This window comes from Polyodon spathula, chromosome 16 (genome assembly GCF_017654505.1).
Source record: "Polyodon spathula isolate WHYD16114869_AA chromosome 16, ASM1765450v1, whole genome shotgun sequence".
Taxonomy (NCBI): domain Eukaryota; kingdom Metazoa; phylum Chordata; class Actinopteri; order Acipenseriformes; family Polyodontidae; genus Polyodon; species Polyodon spathula.
In genome coordinates this window covers 1,861,691-1,879,298 of record NC_054549.1, presented here as the reverse complement: position 1 = coordinate 1,879,298, position 17,608 = coordinate 1,861,691, and the positions used below count along the sequence as shown (strand labels likewise).

Sequence of the window (17,608 nt, the reverse complement as noted above, 5' to 3'; positions counted from 1 at the left end):
TTAAGATGTTGTCATGGAAAAAGCATTCAACACTGAGCAATGGAACGTGTAGGCACCAAGAGGGCAATGTGATTACATGGGTAATAGAGAGTGGTGTTTTTGCATTAGGGTTGCCATTTGTCTTGAATAGGGGTCTTATCATTGAGATAACATTGAAACCTGCACAATACATACATCAATTCAGGTTGTTTTTACCACAGCTGTGGAACATGGCCAAGTGACTTCAGGTGATCACCCTGCAGGACAATTTAATAAAATATAAAAATAGATTTCCAGCCATAGATCACCAAGCTAACATTGGAATTATTATTTTAAATGCTCTATAGATATGAATTGGGTTGATTCAACCTTCCATGTGGGTTTTAAATACAGCCTCGGTACAGGGATTAGAGACCTTCCTGGAACACCAGCCACACCAAGCACAGGATCAGTACAGGGATTAGAGACCTTCCTGGAACACCAGCCACACCAAGCACAGGATCAGTACAGGGATTAGAGACCTTCCTGGAACACCAGCCACACCAAGCACAGGATCAGTACAGGGATTAGAGACCTTCCTGGAACACCAGCCACACCAAGCACAGGATCAGTACAGGGATTAGAGACCTTCCTGGAACACCAGCCACACCAAGCACAGGATCAGTACAGGGATTAGAGACCTTCCTGGAACACCAGCCACACCAAGCACAGGATCAGTACAGGGATTAGAGACCTTCCTGCAACACCAGCCACACCAGGCGCAGGCTCAGTAGGTTGGCTGGGATTCAACCAATCCCTATTAAGACACCTTGCTTTTCTGGGCTAGTTAATTCATCCCAGGTTAGCAAGCTGGAAGAAGAGCTGGTTATGACCTGTCATACAGCAGCGATGCCATGGTCAGAACATCCACAGCAATGAGATTTAAAAAAAAAAAAAAAACAGGAGTGCAATTTGAGAATAAAATTATGGCAAATATTACCACAACTCAGATTTAATACAGGGCTGTGTATGAAACTTACATAAAATATGTGCAGGAAAATATTAAAACAATTGAACTAGATGGAAAATGAATACCCTGTATATTTAAACCAACAGCAGTGCATTTAAAAACCCCTCTTTTGACTACTTAATACTGTGGTAATACAGTTTTAAATTCTACATCTTGAAAAGGATGTAATTACTAATTAGATCGCTCTTCTTAATAAAACCTAGCACAATTTTAGTAATTATCCAGAAGCATTGAAAACACATTTTGAGAGACAGGTTGACTGATTAATATGTATACACTTATGATTTGGAGTTCTGTCTGCGCTGATTAGCGTTCATAAGAGGAAATGGGAACATGAGCTATATAAAAAAGCAGTTGTTAAAGTGTTTAACTAATAATAAAAACAATTAACAATACAAATATGCAAATCAAGTGGTTTCACTTTGTAAACAAACTGGTACAGAAATCTTCAATAGCCTTATTGAATAAGGATTGGTGCTCACTGGAATTTATCAAAGTGTTATCAAACTCAGTGGTGAGCAAACTTTTAATATGCCACAACGTCCGTCAGCACACACACAACTTAGCATACATTTTGTTTGGCCTCTATACTTTAACACTATATTTTAACAGGTGCTTGTTTTCCTGATTTAATACAAATAAAAACCACCAAAAAAGTCCAGATTTACCTAAATACATAAATGGTAATAAACACATTCTTACACGTTTTCAAAATTATACTTTCAGATGCAATGTATAAATGCTGAAAACACGTGTCGAAAATGTAACATTTAAAATCAGTCTATAAATCTTTTTTAAAAAAACTTGAGAGTCAACAGTTAGCTGACATGTTAAATCTGTGTTTCCAACAAATAAATCAGCAAAATTAAATCTTTGTTTTACACTTGGCAAGTCAACGTTTAGCTAGCATTTCTAACAAATAAATCTGTGTAACATTGAAGTGTTTGATTTGGCACTGTATGCTGCAGAGCTGCTGTTACACTCTGAGAGCCAATATATCTGGGAAAAACACTGTTCAAATATAAATACATGGAAGCCACCGTTTCTCTCTGTTCAATTCAGTTTCACTGACACTCGCCACTCCAAACATCATTTCTCTGGTTCTACAAGTCCTAGAGTGATTACCTGTCATTTATGAATTTATTTAAAATGTTCTATCCTTTAAAAAAAAATAAAAAGTTTGAATTTTTACAGAGCTGCCTCTAGTCATAGCCGCGCCTCCCTTACTGACTCTCGGCGCCCCCCACTTCCCGCAACACTGGTCTAACTTACACTCATGCTAATTGTGACGTGCAGTTTACAACACTTGATTTGAAGCTCTCCTAGCTGTGATACCACTGGATACAACCAACCTTCCACACATACTATCCTGCAGAACAAGGTCAGTGCCTGATAACTAGTTATGAGTGACGACGATAACTTACCTTAGGTAGGTCTCACTGATTCTAATGCATGGTTCTTTACTGATGCTGAAGATCAGTTTCATTGTGTAGTTTTCCCTGTGCTTTAATACACTTTGTTATTCTTCTACTATGTGAACTGTTTATAAAGTATACCCTGGGGTTTAAATAAGAAGACTTATTAGTGGATGATTGGGAGCCAATGCTACAGCTCCAAATCTTCATTTATTATTATTATTATTATTATTATTATTATTATTATTATTATTATTATTATTATTATTATTATTAGAAATGTAAAAAGCCCACAAGAAACAGACCATATGTGTTGTCTTAGTGAAGTGGACTACAATGCAGGTTTAAAAAAACCATTCAGTTCCTGGTTGAAACAAAGCCTGGTTGATTTGGGGTATTTGAAGACTGCCCCCCTACTGTAGAGTATTAGCAGTTATGGTGTGTTGTAAAGACGTCACTAACAGTACAGACTTACAGTACCAGCAGTCTAATGTATTTGCTTACCTTTTCCGGCAGATAACAATTGCTAGAAACATCACCAGTCCTGTAACCAGTGTCAGGCAAATCCAGATAATCGTCATGGTGTTATATCTAAGAGGAACTGAAATCAATAAAAAAAAAAAAAAAAAAACAGCATTTACAAAGGCACAAATCTTTTTTTTTTTTTTTTTATCAAAAATAATTCAATCAGTCCATTGTAAGCCTGTGAAGAGCTTACACTGATTCAATTAACAGCTGCAATAAATTCAATATAATAATTTAAAAAAACAAAAAACAGGAGCTTTAGACTTCAGTTATATTTTAATGGACTTTGTGATCCTAAAGCAAGCAGGCATGGCATCCCATAATACTACAAGCATGCATTGTCTTAATATCATAGAAACCACAGCAGGGAAATGCTTTTTTTTGCACTTGGGAGATGCAGACCGTTTTCACAGAGTTGTGCATAGGGTGACCAAACTTTCAAATCTCAAAACCAGGACACATTGTTAAATAACTGATAAGACTAATTAAGTAATTTAAATATAGCCTATTTTAATGGTTTTTTAAATAGCCATCCTCTCACTCTTAGTATTACCTTTTTTTTTTTTTTTTTTTTTTTAAGCAGCTAGCTAATTTCAGTCCATTCGTGTGTATATGATCTAATTAGTTTAAGTAGCCATATTGTGATATACATATTGCAACAACAATAATAATAATAATAATAATAATAATAATAATAATAATAATAATAATAATAATAATAATAGATTAAATCATTAAAAATAAATAATGGTTTTGGAATTATTTTGTTTTTCTCTACGGACTGTGTAAGGCTCTATTTATTGATGTTGTTGGTGTGGTTTAACCTGGCGGATTCAGATGCTTGCAGCCTCTCGCTGCTCTGTCTGGGCTAAATCCCCCAGAACTGAACAGCTACAAAATGACCGTATTACACACAATTGTAAATTAATTTTGAACATAAACTAAATGAAAACACATGGCGCCCTGAGGAATGAGCACGTACGCCTGTGTTAATCACTTTATAAACAATAATGTTCTTGTTTTCACTGCATGTGCCATAAAGCAAAAGCACAAAGTGGCTGAAAATCGGGACTTTTTAAAGATTTTGTGCAAAATGTCAGGACAGCGGGACCTTTGATGGAAAAGCAGGACAGTCCCGGCTAAACCGAGAAGTCTGGCCACCCTAGCAGTGCAAGAAAGAGCAGAGATTAAAACTTTAAATTACTTCATCAAAAATGTAACTCGTTATTTCTTGTCATCAGTTTAACATCTTTATCATGTGCTCACTGTTATCACATCCCTTATGAAATGCTAATGTTCAACAAATATTTTTCGAGTGAGAAATTCTGCATGTGCCTTCCAGAGCTGTGCAAAACAAATGATAAATACAAACATTCAATTGTGTTGGAACTATGGTGCCTTTAAAATAAATAAACGGTTACTTGTGTTGTCGGTGCTATCTGTCACTGGAACAAATGTGTTTGGTTTATGTACAGTATTTCAAAATCAAAATCAAAACATTAAACAACAACATCTGAGCAAGTCTGCTGTTTCCCGCTCCCCACTAGTCTTGTATCGGTATTGCAGTTCTATGTTGAATGGTTGATCTACCTCGTTATTATTTCAGTGATCTCAATGTAGACCAAAAATGAATGGTCCTCATATGCAAACTGACAAATTATTTTTAGTTGAACTTTCAGTTTTTTGTATCAATCCAGAAAAAGCTGGCAAGCACTACAAGCAGTGCTTATGTCATTTTTATAAATCTCAAATACACGAATGCATCTTATATATACAATAAAAGCCCTGTGTTGTATAGAGTAGGCTGCTGTTTTATGCAGTTTGAATTGTAATTGCATAGCTAAATGAAGCGACCTTCATAAAGTAAAGAACCTCACCTAACAGGAAGATAGATTGGGACTGCGATTACAATTAGAGAGGTTTCTGCAAGTGCCTGAACCAGGGCAGTTACCTCCGTGCCTCACCTCGCAGGAGAGTCTCCAACACCAGCCACACATCAAGCTTACAATACAGAAGACAGAAGATGTAGCCAGGCTTGCTCCTGTTCGACGTTTATTTTTCAGAGGCTCACAATATAACGTAATAATAAAATAGCCACCTTTTAGAGTACATATATGATTATGGGGTGCCATGTGTAAAAAAAAAAAAAAAAAAGTGTTAATATTTTAACTTTTTTCCATATTTAACATGAATCTTGTATTTTTCCCCAGATTTCTAAATGTTAAAAATTTAAAATGTGTACATTCAGATATAATTTATAAATCGAGTTACAAGATTTAACATTTTGTTAAATATTTAACTACATCTTAAATCTCTTAACAGATGCTTGCAACCATGATTTGATTGGCTCTTGTAATGCTAAATCGGGAAATATGCAAATTTTAGTATTACAAGAGCCAGTAAAATCGCGTAAAAGCACAAAGTGGGTGTAGTGCATTTGCATACAAACTCCAGCTTTAGATGGCCAGTTAAATACTTAGATAAATGTTACATTTTGTAAATAGATTTAGAAATTATATCTGAATGCACACATTTAAAAAAAAATATATTTTCACAACATTTAGAAACCTGGGGGGAAAATACAAGATTTAGCTTAAAGTTAAATCTGGATAAAAAGACAAGGTCACCCCATATCTGATTGGGGTTCTGTACTGAAACACTACGAAACCTGTTAATTATACAGAAGGTAACCTACAGCACTGAGGCCATGGGACAGGATATCCAAAGCCAACAATCTCTGTGATTTTCCTTAGCTTGGAAATCTGTATATTTCACTTTAAAATGTAGCATTTATATTATAGCATTTTGTGAGCCCCTGAAAATTAAATATTGAAAAGGAACAAGCATGGATATAACCATGGAACTCTTGGCAGCTAAAACAATACTCCATGCAATATCTTCATTAGAACAATCCCTGGAATACATACACACGGCTGAATAACATGCCAATCACTGTGTGTCCACGTTTGTTTTATTGAACACTGTAATGCCCAACCTGTCTCAAGCCATGTATTGAAAGGCTGTCAAGGCTCACTGCATTCAGGAGAAGCCATGCCTCTGAAAGGGTTTCTTAATAACAGAGCCTCATAGCAGAGTCAGTGTTTTACTCGTTATTGGTAAAATAAAATGTGATTGTGTCTATCATAAAGCTTGTGTTACAAGTTCGAAACAAAGCCATTTAACTTTAAAAAAAGGGATGTTGCAGCAGGGCAGCAGGAGAGAAGCCCTGCACATGAAAAGGGGGCGGGGCAAAGCCATGCCATAAAATGTGGTGTTTTTGTATTGTTTATTTATTTTAGAACGGGGTACCCCATCCACCCTTGTGTTTAGTACGTATTATTTTGCATCTGTTTTGTTTTGTTCTTATATTTATTTTAAAATATATATGAGGGCGTAGCCATATGTTTTGTTATTGTTTTACAGCATGGATGGGAAGCCCCATCCACATTAAAAAAACCTCGTGCAGAAGGCGGCCATCTCTCTGCAGCATTCGGCGCTCTGGGTGGGTGCTCGGAGGAGCGAGAGAGGAGTGTTGTAAGAATAAAAAAAGAAAAATAAGTATGATCAGTGAAGGCCCAGCCTGATCACAGCATTTTGTGTTTGTGATTTTGTTTTCGTATACCTGTTTTATTTTGCTCTGTGAGCAGTGTTTTTTTGTTAAAATATTCTCTTTTAATAAACGGCGCGGCAGGGCCTGTACACCACAGTACTTGCTTGTTTGTTTTTCTTCCTGCTGCTGGCCTGACGTCCTCACAGGGCGACCCTGTCATAGATGTAGATACCCTATTTCTGGTCAGAGATTTCTAACTAGTATCAGTAATTCGGTACGCCCGTCTGTAAGGATTCCATAATAACTACAACAACATCAAATAATAAGCAAAGCAGACATTACAATGAATTTGCAAATGAAATATAGTGTGATGCTTTGCCAGTAAAATATCAAAGATACCATCTAACCCTAGTATATGGAAATCATTTCAAGCTCTTTACCCAGCTGGAGTGCGCTAGTCATGTGTGTAGGACTCAATGTAACATATGGTTAAATGCTTTGATTCTATTAGACACAGATGAGAAATAAAGAATGCATAAATTACTGTACATTTTATTATTCCCAGCAGGAGCATCACCAAGGCATCCTCAGTGGTTCCATTGTACCTGCTGTGTGTATGAAAGAGCTGTTTAGCCAGTGTATTTTTAAAACCTGGACTTGGTCAGTCATAAATATAGTGCATCCAAGTCATGGATATATTAGTGGCATTAGAATCTACTTCCACTTTCCCTAAATGCAGGCCCAATGTCCTCTTAATATTACAACATTTACATCAAAGCAAGTTAGCAGCAGGTTCTCTAGCAATTTTGGAGTCAAGGATAGTCTGCCAATCTTCGTTGCTTAGAAACAGGTGGTCAATTCCTATATTTAGCACATTTACACATCCAAGATCCCACACTGTCGCATTTTAAATTATAGCAGGTCTACAATATTAGATTAGGTAGCAATATTTCAAAGGTCAAAATGTACCAAATCAATGTGATCATTTTTGCTGTTTTATATTAGAAAAATATGTTTCTGTTGTTGTCATTTCAACTGAAATCTGCCAATAAATTGATATAAAAAGTTAAGTGGAGTTTGGGAATATATAGGATCAAGCAAAATGCAATTATTTTGGAAAAAGATCTAATTTTATATTTTCTCAGTCATTAAGTAGAACAATATATACATTTATATGTTTTTGTAATACAATGTATGATGCTGAAAATGTTTTTGAACTCAAGAAGTTGTACTTCTTTACATTAACTTTAATTTACTGGTGTGGTGTTATTTGCCGGTATGCGTTCAAACAAGGACACGCCCGTCTGTATGGGCACCATGTACTGAGATTGATTTGAGCTCAGTAAACAAGGACACGCCCCTCTGTACGGGTACCATGTACTGAGATTGATTTGAGCTCAGTAAACAAGGACACGCCCCTCTGTACGGGTACCATGTACTGAGATTGATTTGAGCTCAGTAAACAAGGACACGCCCCTCTGTACGGGTACCATATACTGAGATTGATTTGAGCTCAGTAAACAAGGACACGCCCCTCTGTACGGGTACCATATACTGAGATTGATTTGAGCTCAGTAAACAAGGACACGCCCCTCTGTATGGGTACCATGTACTGAGATTGGCCCTTAAAGTTCTTTTTAATATAATTTTTTTCACAATTCAGCAAATGTATGTGAGTTTAACAGATGAGCAATGAATTGGGTTATCTAAAATTGTAAACCTATACGATTTCGTGGGTGTTCTACAGTTTGTCTTGTTTGTAGTGATTTGTGCAGTCGTCAATCACAGCACTTCCAAATCAAATACTAATCAGAGCCTTGTATGTCTGGAGATCTTATTTTAAAAGTTGTCCATGTAACTTTTTAAAATTATTGTCATAAGAGATGTGTATTTTAAGTGCAATAGGCTTTAAAGGTATGGTGCTATACTAAGATCATAACGATAACTCTGAGCAGTATTTTTGTTATGAATTTACTATTCATCAATATTACAAAATCAACTTGGCTCATCAGGCACCTACCTATATATATATATATATATATATATATATATATATATATATATATATATATATATATATATATAGCGATGTTTTATCACACAGACATAAACAATGACATCATAAGTTGCGCAGAAATCCACTGAGCACCAACTGTGGTTGTGTTAGTGTGGTTGTAATGCACACACACACACACACACACACACACACACACACACACACACACACACACACAGTTAGTGAGCATTAACTAACCAAACTGAATAACTACATGCGATACTTGCTCTGAACAGGATTAACTAGTGCGGTTGTCAGTGCCCTTTGTAACCGAAATGTGTGTGAATACAAACCGCATTAAGAGAAAAGGTGAACTCACAACCGCATTTAGCCTGTGTGTGTACATAGAGACTCTTAATACAGAGTGGGTGCTTGTAGGCTTATAATAAATGGCCTGGATTCCACTGCAATGCAATATAAAAATCAAGGCTGTAAACCCATGTTTAATAGATTAAAGTTAAAAACTTTAGAGGTTGTAAAATGTCATACGTGTTTTTAATGAAACATTGTATTTGATTTAATAGTTATACTTTTGTGTATATTTCTGTACAGTATTTATTAACAGTGGTTAAAACTGCACCATGATACAATAAAAATCAATACATAATAAATGAGAATAAATGCAAGACCCTTTATATGGCATCTTGGGTTTAACGTTTATTAAAAAATACAATGCCGTTTAGGATTTTTATATCAAGTTACAGATTAAACCCTTAAACCTTCACAGATTTCAAAAGCAGCCTTGTCAGCTGTGGCTGTTAGTGCATAATCTACAAAGAGATGCATATACATTGAAAGATGTCAGCCTCAGAAGAGCCACAGATTTTGTTTACCAATACTGTGGGTCCTATTGAATATTCTCATGGAACCCCAGTGGGTGTGGTAACTGCTACTGCAGTGGACTGCGAATTACCGGTCAGTTACTGTGGAGAATCTTTAAATTAAATACAAAAAAGACAAAAAAAAAGACAAAAAGAATAATCAAAAAATAAAAAAAAACATGCATCATTTGTGAAAAATCCCCCCAAGAACCAAACATCCAAAATGTAGTGCTGTCATGTACACATGATCTTTACACAGTAATACACAACTAATTACTGGTGTTGCTGTTGTTTTGTTTGTTTTTTTACTAACCTGCTTTCCCAGTCTCCACCTCCATGGTCTGGCTGAACCGGCCGCAGCCAGCTGATGTGCGTGCTCGGACCTGGAAGACGTAGTGAGTCCCAGGCTTCAGGCCTGACACCCGCGCACTTCTGCTTTTTGACTTCAATGTGGAATAGCTCTGTTGTTCCTTATCCTGGGGGGAGGGGGGGGGGGAGATTGCAGATTCGTTGTCATGTCAAGCTTGTTCTTCATTTTCAAATTTACATATTCGCTCTGAGGTAATGGCAAAGTGAAAAGTAATCTGAGATTTTATCATTACAGAAAATACTTTTTACCTCTGTACCATTTCCTCATCACGGGTAACCAAGCTCCGTTTTCTGTAAAATGTACATTTATGCTAATTGGTAATGAGTGCAATCCTGCATGCCACTGTACATTACAAAGAGCATTCAGTTTGCCTAGGGTAACCAGATGTCCTGGTTTGACCGGTACTGTCCCCATCAACTGTCCTGGTGTCCCAACATTTTTCGCAAAACGTTAAACCAGTCCCGGTTTGCAACCATGTACTACTTATATAATTGACACAATCGTCTAACATATTAAAACATGGCTCCAGTGGATTAAGAAAATGAACTAGTGTATTCGTACATTTGCACAGAATGCCTTAATATAGTCAAAAATTTGTATTCTTGAATCCGCTAGTGCCATTTGTTTAAGTTACACTGGCCATTGCAATGACGTGAGCTAATGGAACTGAAAGTCCATCTGCTTGCAAGGCGGAGCAGCAGGGAGATTGCAAGAACTCGAAATTTGGCATGGATTAGCTACAAAATAACAAAAGGTCTGGATTACACTGATACCTCGTTGACATGGACAACCAACTGAAGATGACTCGAGTGCGCTCAAATTGGACTGAATTCTCCCAGAACTCAAGATGATGGACAGCGTTTACATGCTTTTTCACAGGTGGCAATACTACCCTACAATTAAATGATGCTGTGATCATTCCACTGTGTTATGTTGTGAACCGTAGCTACGTTTTAAAACTGAGAGATAGCAAATGCTTATCGTAAAAGTTTACTGATACCTTAAAATTAAGGGCCATATAAGAACGATAAATACTGATACTGATTAGAAGGCCTCCTTTGTTGTTCTCCAAGTTGTTTCAGTGACATTGTAGATGCTATAAATGAGATACTGTTTCAGCAGACAGATTTCATTCAGTAAACATTTATTTGAATGTTTTTGGAATTAAAAATCCAAAGGCAAATACTGTCAAAATCCCCCCAAGGTAGCAAATCTGCCGAATTTCATACCAGCCAAAATGTCCCTTTATATGGTATGTGCTCAAATGCAAACTTTAGGTCAGCCCGAGGAGTGAAATCAGACCAGCCAACTCAAGTCATTTAAAAACGTGGAAACGGGGGGTGGGGTTGGTTGCTCTAGCACGTACCCGAGTTCTGTCGTTCGTGGTATGAGTAAAATAATTTGGTCACATTGATATGGGGCATACAGGCTGCTACTTAGCTTTCACCATACTTATCTATCTGGCTTCTATCTACTGACATTCACAGTACATGTGTCAGAAAGGGTTCATCACAATGCAAACAAATGCGATTTGTCTTGGGCTTCCTCTAGGTGTCCTTTGTTAAAGAGAGGTATCGAGGAGGCTACACTTTTTCATGCTTTGTCAACCAAAGTGGTCTGTAAGTCAGAAATGCAGAGAGTTTACAGGAAACCAACAATTAATTATTTAAATGAATTAAATATTTAGTTATGTGCTCTTTGTAGCTCACACAGATTTTAGTGTGCTTATATTACAGATATTGATGCCAGGGGTCATACCCAAAGATGCTTTCCCCATTCAATTTTACACATCATTGCGTTGTTTTACAAATAAACATACCTGTACGACTTGCTGTCTTTTAGTTGTATTTTAAATTAATTAAATGTAATTTGTGTTTGATATTTAATTAGTGTGATCGTGATCAATGTCATTTCTATGAAAAACAAAATAAAAAAAATGTCCCACGTTTAAAATGTACTCCCGCTCAGTTTGTGCTTGCTAATATTTCCATGGTAACCAGGCGCTGCTGCTTGATTATTCCATGTTTCTGTGTTACAGCAGGTATTCAGGAAGAGTATATAGAGTAGCTGCACTAGGTAATGATGCTGGAGACACTACTCTTTCAATGACCTGCTCCCTATGAGTGAGGGTGACCTTCAATCACTGCTATCCCTCTCATACTTTAAGACGAGAGTGTTAATCTTCCATAGGGAACCCTATAAAACCTGCCACTGTATTTCACAGATGCTAATGTAACCTTATTTACACTGCAGCTTTTACTGAACAGCTCCTAAAAACAATGTTGTGCAACCATATAGAAGCAAAAGCCCTCCATAGCATTGCATGTCACTCTCCAGCAATGAAACTGCATTATTTTAAGTGGCATAAAAAAGTCTTCAACAGAGGAGCATTTTTTACCCAGCAACCACCAACAACAGCCATTTAACATAGTTTAGATTACCTTCTAGTTTTTATTGGTTGCTTAGAACTGTTTATTTTGCTACCACAAATACATCGTCAAAGAGAGAGAAAACTTAACGAGTAGGGGTGTGCCAAATGGAATTACAGTCCAGTGATGTCTCTCTATTATCGGACTTACACATCAGAAAAACTTGAAAATATAAAAAACTGTGAATTAGTTAAGAGTCCTTATACAGGAAAACATTTTACTGTCTGCATGGCCTTACTGTGAATTAGTGAAGAGTCTAATTACTGTGTATTTGCAAAGTAGTTACTTAGTAAATGCATGTGTGCATACACATAAGCACGTTACAATGTGCATAGTTACAATGTACTTAAGTGTAAATCTTTTTGCAACTGTATCAGAAACGTGTTTAGGGTTAGGGTTAAGGATAGGGTTAGGTTTAGAGTTAGGGTTGGGATTAGGATCATTGTGGTAAAGTGGGAGATAGTACACAGATGTAGAAGTAATGCAGGGTTTGATACAATGAAAGACAACAAAGTACTGGTGAATTGATGCTTTATTATTGTAATCCAATGTCACTTGACAACAGTAAATAATAACAATGAGAACTGGCAATAGCCCCCCCTTCCCCATCTCTACCGTTGGCTGCCCCTTGGCTTACTTATTATTATAGGGGGGGTTCTGATTGCCTCGTCCACATGGCTAAGCAATCACTCCTCTGCCAAGCAGGTTCAAAGCAAAATGATCGTATAATAAAATGTGCAAATCAATAAAATCACTTCCATTATTAAGTGGTGAGGTGTATTTCTGATCACTCGAATAACTAATAATTGCAGAACAAACCTACCTTTTCAAAATATTTGACCTCATACTCCAGGATAACTCCATTAGGCTGGTCGGGTTCGTGCCACAGTAAGGTGACGCTATTCTGGCTTGTGTTCTCCTGCCGTATCACAATAACCTGGGAGGGAGCTGCAAAACAAAAGGTTAGCAGATTTACTGCATGCCCTCCCCAACTCAGAATTACTGCTGCTTCGTGATGTGTAACGTGGAGCCTGGTGTCTCTGCCTGGCTTCGGTTGGTGAAATGCTGACCATAGCAGCTTGGTTCTTAGTTTAAGTTCTTCTTGCCTTCATTAGAGAACAGTTTCAGGATTTCCAAAAGAAGCAGTAGGTCAGGAATATCATGATAAAACAGGAGCCAAATCAATGCATTGTGTTGAGCCGTTCCTGCTGTGGAGTGACCTTTGCTTGCGCCTCAGCTGGGCTGCTTTATTGATAACATGCAGTGGAGTATTTTAACTCTTCTGATTCTGGTTTGCTAGGGCTCCAAGTCTGATTACATGAGAAACTTCTTCTACAAACACAGTACTGCAGACACATTGATTTCTGCAAGAGCAGTTTCATTTGAAAGCCCAGTTGTTGTTTACTCATTCTGAAGAAGGGAAATGCACCCCAACACAGTGTGTATGTGGTTTCCCAGCCAATCACATCAATCATTACATTTAACTAAGTTAGCATTGTACTTCTGCTGGCACATTTTCCTTGACTTCTTGTCTGAGTGGGGAGTGCTGTTGTACTGTTCTTGTCTGAGTGGGGAGTGCTGCTGTGCTGTTCTTGTCTGACTGGGGAATGCTGCTGTGTTGTTCTTGTCTGTGGGGAGAGCTGCTGTGCTGTTCTTGTCTGACTGAGGAATGCTGCTGTGCTGTTCTTGTCTGAGTGGGGAGAGCTGCTGTGCTGTTCTTGTCTGACTGAGGAATGCTGCTGTGCTGTTCTTGTCTGAGTGGGGAGAGCTGCTGTGCTGTTCTTGTCTGAGTGGGGAGTGCTGCTGTGCTGTTCTTGTCTGAGTGGGGAGATGCTGCTGTGCTGTTCTTGTCTGAGTGGGGAGTGCTGCTGTGCTGTTCTTGTCTGAGTGGGGAGTGCTGCTGTGCTGTTCTTGTCTGAGTGGGGAGTGCTGCTGTGCTGTTCTTGTCTGAGTGGGGAGTGCTGCTGTGCTGTTCTTGTCTGACTGAGGAATGCTGCTGTGCTGTTCTTGTCTGAGTGGGGAGAGCTGCTGTGCTGTTCTTGTCTGAGTGGGGAGTGCTGCTGTGCTGTTCTTGTCTGAGTGGGGAGTGCTGCTGTGCTGTTCTTGTCTGAGTGGGGAGTGCTGCTGTGCTGTTCTTGTCTGAGTGGGGAGTGCTGCTGTGCTGTTCTTGTCTGAGTGGGGAGTGCTGCTGTGCTGTTCTTGTCTGAGTGGGGAGTGCTGCTGTGCTGTTCTTGTCTGAGTGGGGAGAGCTGCTGTGCTGTTCTTGTCTGAGTGGGGAGAGCTGCTGTGCTGTTCTTGTCTGAGTGGGGAATGCTGCTGTGCTGTTCTTGTCTGAGTGGGGAGAGCTGCTGTGCTGTTCTTGTCTGAGTGGGGAGTGCTGCTGTGCTGTTCTGTCTGTGGGGAGTGCTGCTGTGCTGTTCTTGTCTGAGTGGGGAGAGCTGCTGTGCTGTTCTTGTCTGAGTGGGGAGAGCTGCTGTGCTGTTCTTGTCTGAGTGGGGAGTGCTGCTGTGCTGTTCTTGTCTGACTGGGGAGTGCTGCTGTGCTGTTCTTGTCTGAGTGGGGAGAGCTGCTGTGCTGTTCTTGTCTGAGTGGGGAGAGCTGCTGTGCTGTTCTTGTCTGAGTGGGGAGTGCTGCTGTGCTGTTCTTGTCTGAGTGGGGAGTGCTGCTGTGCTGTTCTTGTCTGAGTGGGGAGTGCTGCTGTGCTGTTCTTGTCTGTGTGGGGAGTGCTGCTGTGCTGTTCTTGTCTGAGTGGGGAGTGCTGCTGTGCTGTTCTTGTCTGAGTGGGGAGAGCTGCTGTGCTGTTCTTGTCTGAGTGGGGAGTGCTGCTGTGCTGTTCTTGTCTGACTGGGGAATGCTGATGTGCTGTTGAATACAACCAACCAGTCTGCCTTGCTAAAATATATTCCTTTCCCTTTTTTATAAAACCTATTTTGTGGTTTTTAAACTAAAGTTCGTTATGAGGTAAAACCCCAACACACGTCACTTAAGAACATGAGATTGTGATATACAAACAATAGGAGGCTCTTCGACCCATCAGTGCTCATTCGGTTCCTTGAAGCTGATTGATCTCAAAGAATCAAGAATCCAAATGATTCAGCATTAGCAACATGACAGTATTACATGACATATATTTTTGCATTCTTTTGTGTTACTGTAATTTCAAAAATTACGTATAATATTGTGCAGATAGCTGAATAGTTGAGACTACAATAAGATTACAGAAAGATTAATTTGGTTACACTGTATACTAAGTGTTAGTAATTCAACTAGAATGAAATATGAAATGGCATATTCGCTACAGAATTAATATGAAGTCATTCACAATGTAGAACCCCGACTAGCATCTGGTGCACAACATCTAGAAGGTAAGAGGCAAGGTCAATACCAAGACAATGCCTGATAATCAGGGTTTTATTATGATTACAAACTGGCAAACTGTGATTGTATTGTTTTCAGTATTTTGCCTTCCCTCCATTTTATTTTTTTATTTTTTTTAAAGCTAGACAGTCTGTGAGAATGTTCTGGGGGTAGCTACTGTATGGCACTGCCCTGCAACAAAGCTTCCTGATTGATGGGTCAAAGATTTCTAATTAACAGGGTTTACTTTTTTAATGTAATAGTAAATGAGATGTGTGTTCATATGGAATTATATTTGAATCACAGACACTGGGTGGAACTGCTTTGTTATTGCAAGTATGATCTCTTTCATTAGGGTTAAAAAACTCTAAACACAATGTAACCCTCTTTGACCCTGCTCTGCGCACACAGTCACTGCATGAGATCCTCGTTGACCCTCTCAGGCAGTAAGACAGCCTGAGACCTGAACATTGCACAGATGCATTTGCAATGTTACTGCGATATCAGGCACCTGCATCAGCTGCCAAATAATTCTACATTGATATTGTGAAGTTCTTTAAGCATGAATACTAAACTTGTTAAGAAAACATAGACCCTGCAGCTACACAAAAATAGTAATATACTATTGTGTTAAGCTTATCTATGCAGGCTTTTTACAGACTGGATGTATTATTTTATTGGATTTTGTATTATTTTGCAATGTGACTTCTATAGTACCAGTAAAGCTATGAATCCTTTATTGACTGTGATAGGAAATACATAATAAATGTGTGTACCAGCAGGATTTCTCTGTAATGTCCTATGAAATAATACTATATGAACAAAAAATAATGCTTTTGGAAAAAGTACTGCTTCCTGGGTACAATTACTACTATACAATACCAGTTTTTGAATGTTAGTAAGTATGGCAAATAAAGATCTAGGAAACGACAGAAATAGAGGCACATGCAAAACACACAGAATCAGATATTAAACATCCCCACATGTTGGTGTAAAAGTACCCCTTTATAACAGTACAATGTACAAGTTACAAAAGGAATTCAGACTATAAAGGAAATAGTCTGCATCTCTAGCCAGTGGCCCATTGGCTAATACAGTGTCGCAGTTTGTGCTATTGTCCAAAACCCAACCAATCGTTTCTCTCGTAGTCAACAGCTAAACACTATTGCCCACTATTGGCCTCCTAGCACAGCATTTGCCCGTACTGTAATAGGACTGAATCACAATTTTTGATTTGTATTATTATTTTTCATTTATGCTAGGGTTGCAGTGTTACAGGCTGAAAAGAAAATGACCACAAAAAACATATCAGACACACCCCTTAAGGCCCCCGACCTAGTATACTGATCAAAAAATACTTTGTTTTCAACATACATATAAATATATATATATATAATATATATATATATAGCATAGATAATATATATAATAGAGATATAAATAGATATATATATATATTATATATATATATCTATATATATAATTATTTTTACTGAATGACTGAATGTTATTCTTGTAAACTCCAAAAAGTTCATATCCAGACAGTAAATGGATTAAAACACTAAATAGACTTTAATTTCAGTGATTGATGTTGAATTAAGAAATAAAGAGTAGACAATTGCCTGCAAATCAGGGGTCAAACTCAGTTTTACTGACAGCAGATAAATAATATTGAATTGAACACTCACCATTTGGATATTTTTAAAGCAAAGAACATTTGTACTAATGTTCATGACATATAAATGATACAGGATTTGTTTTCATAATCATAGTTCACTGAAATTTGAACTCACTAAAGCAGGGTTAGACAATAGCATTAGCCCTGCACCCATCTTATGTAGTACTGTTACAAATAATTCCTCTGAGCCTCTACTCTTCTTTTTTACAAGATGCTTGTAGTTTGTTTTATTTTTAATATTGAAGAGCCAGATACTGCATGCCATTAATTGGAAAATTGGCTGTATTTCTGAAAGGAGAATCCGCCTGTTTAATCAAATACATAATCATCAAACCATATATCTACACTTTCATCTACGCCCTTTTCATTCGTTCGTTTGGTTGCATATCCCTGCATTATGGGGTCGTGTCGTTGCTTGC

At 38.0% G+C, this 17,608-nt stretch overlaps 1 protein-coding gene across 3 annotated transcripts in view; it reads right to left on the bottom strand.

The window, feature by feature from the left end:
• The window catches only part of LOC121329399 (ephrin type-A receptor 8-like), a 138,055-nt gene that overhangs the window by 22,567 nt on the left and 97,880 nt on the right, over positions 1-17,608 (bottom strand). For 2 of the 3 annotated variants that reach the window (XM_041274997.1, XM_041274998.1), the window contains 3 exons: positions 12,978-13,102; positions 9,669-9,831; positions 2,908-3,004 (listed from right to left, as the gene is read on the bottom strand). In XM_041274997.1, the coding sequence (XP_041130931.1) occupies positions 2,908-3,004; positions 9,669-9,831; positions 12,978-13,102 (385 nt within the window). Of the gene's footprint in view, positions 1-2,907; positions 3,005-9,412; positions 9,469-9,668; positions 9,832-12,977; positions 13,103-17,608 lie in introns of those variants that run through there. The other variant, XM_041274999.1, reaches the window with a different exon arrangement.